We start from the raw sequence: 6735 nt of genomic DNA, 5'->3' as shown, positions 1-6735 counted from the left end.
AAAAAAAAAAAAAAAAAAAAAATTTCACTCTACATGTGTCCTGGCCAACAGACTTTCCTTTTGCAGGGGTAGGGGGAATGTCAGCACTCACCTGTATAATAGTGCATCTATGGACAATATGGACTGTAGGATCTGAGTGATTCTATTCCTAGGGGATATAATGAGTCATGTTTTTTAATCTTGCCTGCATGGGAATTTCTGCCCGCTAGAAAAGGTCCCCAGGCCTGAGGTAGCATGATAAGACACTGGTCCCTGATGATGTAATGGAGCATACCCATGATGGGTATCTCTCATCTCTGACAGAGAGTCCCATAAATGAAGGTGTCTAGCAAGGGAAAGGAAGTGGAGTGGCACTGTACTGAATTCCATCACAGCAGGGCCCTCTGGGACTTGCTGTGGATAGAGAAGTCAGAGTTCTGGAGATTCTGGGAATTCTTCACTAGAGAAAGAATGTGGGCAGGGCTCTGTTGCCTGTGGGTCTGTGCATGGTGCTTACAGAGCACTGATTACTCCAGCCAACAGTGGTCCTCCTAAAGGAATTTCTGTCTTCTTAAGTGCGTAAGTACGTGTACCCGGGTGCCTAACTAGTCTTTCTGCCCGAGGAGGAGGGAAGGACGTGCTAGCACCTATCTCTCACTGAGGTTTGTACACCCAAAAGCCCCAGCACCTTTTCATTTAAAAGTGATAATGTGTCAGATGGTGGTGGCACACGTCTTTGATCCTAGCACTTGAAAGAGACAGGTGGATCTCTGAATTTGTGGTCAGCCTGGTCTACAGAGTGAATTCTAGGACAGCCAGGGCTACACAGAGAAACAGTCTAGGGTGAGGTGGTGATAACATGTATCCATCCTTTAAGAAATTTGGAACTCACAAGATTTGCACAGATAAACTCTTTTAATTATCCTGATAAAACTAGAATATATTAGCATCAATGTATGCGTACTCCCCATCTCACAGGTGAGAATATATTAGCATGTGTGTGTGGGGTGTGTGTGTGTGTGTGTGTGTGTGTGTGTATACACACACACTCACCCCATCTCACAGGTAAGAAAAGTGAGGCACAGAGGTGAGGCCTATACCTGACCAGGGAGGAGACAGAAGCATGATGGAGATGAAGGCTGCTCTCTCAAAGACTGCCATTACCACTATGCACTCTGCCTCTCACACTCTCACCTTAGCTCAACCAGCCTGGGCAGGAGGGCAAGAACTTGTACTCACACCCTCTGAGATAAGCACTAGGCAAGTATCTGTATCCTTTAATCTCAGAGGAGCCCAGTAAAAGGAAGAGCTGCCTGCTATCTACATTGGGAATGAGACTAGAGAAGCTAGACATCTGCTAACGTCCAGGGAAAGGGTGGGACTGATGCAAGCCCAGCCTGAGTTCTGCCCACTCGGTATCTCATCATCCAGTAGTGGAAGAGAATGGAGACCAGGAGTGGAGAAGCGAGGAGGAGGTAAGGAGGTTGGAGAAAAGCTCCCTCCCAGGGGCTTCCTCAGGCCTGACAGTTGCTTCTGGCTTTCTTAAGAGTCCACAGAGAACCTCCAGACCCACCCTCAGGGCTGACTGGCTGTGGAGAGGGCCCAAAGGGGCAGAGCACTCAAAGCTCCCTAGAGACCAGCCACTCTGCTACTCCCAGGCTCTCCTGCCTGCCAAGGCCTTAGACCAGGCTGCCGGTGGAAGGCATAAGATGCTATGGGAGCACTCATCAGTGTACCTACGCTTGTGTTGCAGAAGACCTGGGCAAGATGAGGGGCATTGTCAACAGTGCGATACCTCCTCATCTTCAGACTTGGGCCAACAGGGATGAGGCTGGTGGGGATACCTCCTTAGGAGCACAGAGCATGAACTCTTACACTGCCACGTGGGCAGGTCAGGAGCAATGGAGGTAACACAGTGCCTCCAAAAGCTGAAGACCAGAAGATGACATATGAACCAGGATAAAACCATGTCTCTCCCCCACCCAACAGTGATGACGTCTTGGTGTAGCTATCCACCTGGATAGCTCAGTGGACCTCGCCATATTTAAGTTTCTCTGACTCAGCCTCTACCAGCCCAAGCCTAGAGAAACATGCTTGGCAGAACTGAGCAAGAGAACAGCATACAGCTGAGGCTTCACTGGGCCAGGCGCCTACTACGGTACAGCATCACTGCCAGGAATGCAGCCAAGAGCGCACTGGTGGCCCCAAGCCACTTAGCCCAGGGCACTGAACTGGCACAATGCTCTTCCTGTTCTTGGGGCTGCTGGGTGGCTAGTGGTTCAGGGCTTCCTAATAGATCAGCACTGGGGCTTTCATCTACCTGGATTCTAAAAGATGAATACTCATTCTCCTCTGGACCATGGCTGGGTTCTGAGACCAAGGAGCTGCTAGGGCTGATGGCAAGGTCCACAGAGCAGGCTGAGAATGGCTCGTTGTCCCAATGGGACACCAGCACACCTGGCTTGCTCATCTCTGGTCCAGAGTGCAAGCTCCTGATACTGCTATTTGGTCCAGTCTGGTTGCCTCCAGTGGTGACTTTGGTTGCTGGACCCTCCGGGGTCTCCTGGAAACATAAGAAGAGGGGTCCAGGTGACAGGGAGATAAACCAGAGTGTATTGGGCTTGAGTTAGTATCTCACAATAGCCGAGACTACCCTCTCTTGGGGACTCAACACATTAGTGATAGGACACAGCTGAGTGGGAGGTGACCCCCTTCTAGGGCAGCCCTCTTCTTCTCACCAAACTGCTGTGAGCTCTACTGCAAGGGAGCCCGTGCTGGGGTTTGAACCACCTTGTGCTACCTGGGCCTGAGAGCCACAGAGCAGGCACAAGATCCCAAGGTGTACGAACTTGGTTCCCTTAGGTAGACAGCTGTACGGTCTTGGGGAAAGTGACTTTAGGGGTGAGGAGGTTGAAGGAACTGCTCCAAGCAGGATGCTTGAGACCACTATCAAATGAACAGGGCACTAGGACATGTGATCCACCATGTTCACTCCTCACTACTCTATCTACTAAATGGTACTGCTGAGCTTCACAGGAGGCTTTGAGCTCCAGATGAATTAATACACGTCAGCAGGGATAGTCCCATGCCCCACCCTGCTAGAGGTCCCTCCTTAGAAGTGTTCATGTTTATCATTCCTCTTGGAAAACAAGGTGCAAGGGCTGGGTGGGGCTGCTCCCCATCTGTCCCAACACCTTGAAGAAACAGACGAGGGACCGTACAGAAAGTAAGAGTCTGAGGACAAAGGATCAGCTGTCTTGGCAAGGTAGCCCGAGTCACTCTCAGGTACAAGGACTCACCTTGGCTTGCTTGCTGTTCCTCTCAGGTGGTATTGTGTTGGCAGGTGCTTTGGCCACACTAGCAGGCACTCTGGATGGCACTGTGCCCGCATACACTGAGTTGCTGGGTAATTTTGATGGCGCTGTATCGGTGAGCACAGTAGACGTCATCGCAGCAGTGGACTTTGAACTGAGAGGCAACTTGGAAGACATGGTATTTACTGGGACCAATCTGGGAGAAGGCACTGAGCTGGTAGTCGCAGAATTGGTGAGTGTAGTGCTGAAACAGGTGGCAGCTTTGGCCTGGTCACCAGCTCCCTTTGCAAAAGCTGATCCAGTGGACGAGGAGGACAAAGAGGTATCAGCAGATAGAGCTGATGCTGTGACCTCAGACAAGAGGTTTGTCCTCAGGGCAGTACATGGAAGGGGCTGGAAAGAAACCGTTGGAGACACAGGTCCATAGGTTGCTATGGGAACAGAGGCAACATCTACAGGTGGGGAGACAAAAGCAGAAACAAACCCAAAGGGTGGTTTTAACTTAAGGGCTAGAGAAGGGTCCCCATGCCCTTGATTACATGGTCCCTTCCACATCCTGTCTCCCAATCTCCTCCCGTGGAGAAGACTCTTGCACCTCAGCCCTTACCTTGAAACCCTCGTCTGTCCCATCACCAAAGTAAAACGGGCTCTACCTTCATCTGTACCCAGAAGTTTAAAACTTGTTCTAACTATTTTTTTTTTCCTTCCACCCTGGACACTTGCCTCTTCTCCTACTCCATCCTCTTCTACCTTGCCCTGGGACATGAGTATGAATGTCCTGAGGCATTCCTCTTACTACCGCCCCCACTACCTTCTAGCAGGAGAAATCCTGAATCGGGGCAATAGCAGGATGGCTCAACAGAACCACTAACCAGTCAACTGACCCACTGGTACACACCCCCAAGGATAGGGACCTAGTAGTCCCAGAAAGGGAGCCTGATCCGGGGAATCAGGAAGTACATAAAGTTGATGACAACAGACTATTCACAGAACTCTGAGGATACACTTGCCATGGCTGACTAAGGTCAGAAGTGATGTCTGATGTCTCCCCCTAAACCTGACAGAAAATCTCCTACAACCTGTGCTCGCAAACATGCTACAGTGAAGTGCCATTTGTGAAAGAAGTTGGGAGTATTAGGAGGAGTCCATCCGACCTTCAACTGTTCGCATGGCAACCCTAAGGCACCAGGAACAAATAGAGCACAGTTTAGAAAGTAGAGGTGAGCCACTCTAGCCTGGAAGTTGGGGTGGATAGACTGTAGTCCTAAGGGGGGGGGTACCAGGTTCTGTCCCCTGACTGACTCATTTGAGGTTGAACCACTTTAGTGTGATTTTCTGGTGTCTTGGTTACTTTTCTATTGCTGTGACAATACCATGACCAAGACTACTCGTATAAGAAATCACTTAATTTGGGGCTCACAGTTTCAGAGGATTAGAGTTCATGACCATTATGGTGGGAGCATGGTAGCAGGCAGGCATGGCATTGGAGCAGTAGCTGAGAGTTTACATCTAATCCTTAAGCATGAGGCAGGAGAGAGAGAGAGAGAGAGAGAGAGAGAGAGAGAGAGAGAGAGAGAGAGAGAGAGAGAACACTAACTAGGGATGTCATGGGCTTTTGAAACCTCCAAGTCCACCTCTTTGACAAGACTACACCCCCTAGTTCTTTCTAAACACTTCCACCAACTGGGGACCAAGTATTCAGATGTAGAAGCCTATGGGAGCCATTCTCATTCAAACCACCACAGCTGGGAACTAGAAATCCCCTTGGGAAGAGCAGTGTTTAAGAGCTCCCTCATCAGCTACTCTTGGATGTTATCTTTCCTGTCTTCAGGTCCTGGACAATCACTACCTTTTACCTGAGTGCAGAAACAGCCCTAGCTCTCTCTCATATGCAGCAATGTACAAAAATACACACTCACAGGGCAAAAAACTACACTCTCCAATGTGATTTTAATCTGGGCTGACCTTATAATCTATTTTGACCACAGAACAGAGCAGGGGAAATAGGCCAGTTTTGAGCCTATGCTCAGAGCTCTGCTTCTCTTTTACCTAGAGTCTTGCCCAGATGTCATGAGTTGGGTTTTTGTCCTAGAGGAAAAGAGAATGAAGAGGTACCAGGTAATGGATAGTAGAAGAACATGTGTATATGTCAGTAAACACCTGAGAGAAAAATCAGCGAGATAAGAAGACCTACCCAGCTGAGACATGTGCACATAAATGACTGCATCTGAAGCTGCTGCCGCCACTACTGCACACACAGGCGTGCACACAGAACATACTCTTTGAAGCGAATACCTTTTATTTCTACCCTGCCTCCTGTCTAAGGAAGGCCATATGGTAACTGTGACCCTAACCTTCCTGCGAGGGATCCAAGAGACCCTGCAATTCCACACTCTATGCATACTTGCTGCGTGGGCGCCACCCAGTTCTGGTTCGTGCTCTTGATGCTCTCTGGAGGGCTGAGGGCCAAGAGCCTGCTGGTTAGGAGAGGGTATCAAAGAGCCACCAGACATCCTCGCGACAGCCCTGGAGTTGGTCTGGAGGAGTTGCTCTGAATTCTGAAACAGAGGAAATGAGATAAAGCAGTTGCTTCTCCCAGAGCTGACAAAGGGCAGCAGATATTTATAGGGCATCTCCTACAGGCCTCAGCTCCTCCTCTAGAGCCCAGGATCCTCAGAAACCTTCACATATAAGAGTGAAGTAGCTCTTCAATATTATACTTGCCTAATATAAGTCTTCAGTCCTAGTACCTACTTGGTTTTGTTGTTGCTGTTTTGTTTTTGGATCAGATCTTATGTATTTCACCCTAGCCTTGAACTTACCAAGGATGACTATGAACTTTGGATTCACCTGCTTCTCACCTCCTGAGTGCCAGGCTTAGAGGTATATGTCATCATGCCCAGTTTCTATGGTGCTGGATACTGAACTCAGGGATGTGTGTATGCCAGATCAGCACTGCACCAACTGAATGAAAGCTACATCCCCAGTCTCTCAGGATGACTTCAAGTGCTTTTAAAAAATAAAAAAACAAAACAAAACAAAACAAAAAAGCAGGCACTGCCCAAGTTTCCTCCCCATGTGTGTGTCTAGCTCTGTAACCACTGCCCTTTCTTCAGCAGTCTCTGCACAGACCCTATGGCTTCAGACCCATAGTCTAGGCCTAGGGTTTCTTCTATACCCCATGGCTAACAGCTAACTCACTTCATCTCAGTAGAACTAGTTATCTTCCAGATACCTGACTTTACAGTTGATAAGAGCTCTGTCACCACCCATCCATGACTTCCTGAGCCCTCATATCACCTCCCTCACATTCAAATCTGGTTAACCTCCAGGTTTTTTTTTTGTTGTTTTTTTTTTTTTTTTTTTTTAACCCAGCTCAACATGTCACATGACCACTGCAAAGACCTCAAAACCATGACCTCTTAGTTAGCTAAAGACAGAA

The 6735-nt window shown here is 48.7% G+C and overlaps 1 protein-coding gene across 1 annotated transcript in view; it reads right to left on the bottom strand.

The window, feature by feature from the left end:
• Positions 1–875: 875 nt before the first annotated feature.
• Mavs (mitochondrial antiviral signaling protein) overlaps positions 876–6735 on the bottom strand; it is a 14009-nt gene continuing 8149 nt past the window's right edge. The window contains exons 4-6 of the mRNA XM_029468442.1: positions 5698–5929; positions 3279–3745; positions 876–2542 (exon numbers count right to left, since the gene is read on the bottom strand). Coding sequence (XP_029324302.1) covers positions 2114–2542; positions 3279–3745; positions 5698–5929 — 1128 coding nt within the window. The 3' untranslated portion in view covers positions 876–2113. The remainder of the gene's footprint in view (positions 2543–3278; positions 3746–5697; positions 5930–6735) is intronic.

Source organism: Mus caroli, chromosome 2, assembly GCF_900094665.2.
Source record: "Mus caroli chromosome 2, CAROLI_EIJ_v1.1, whole genome shotgun sequence".
NCBI classification, from domain to species: Eukaryota; Metazoa; Chordata; class Mammalia; order Rodentia; family Muridae; genus Mus; species Mus caroli.
This window is presented reverse-complemented; position numbering and strand designations above follow the sequence as displayed.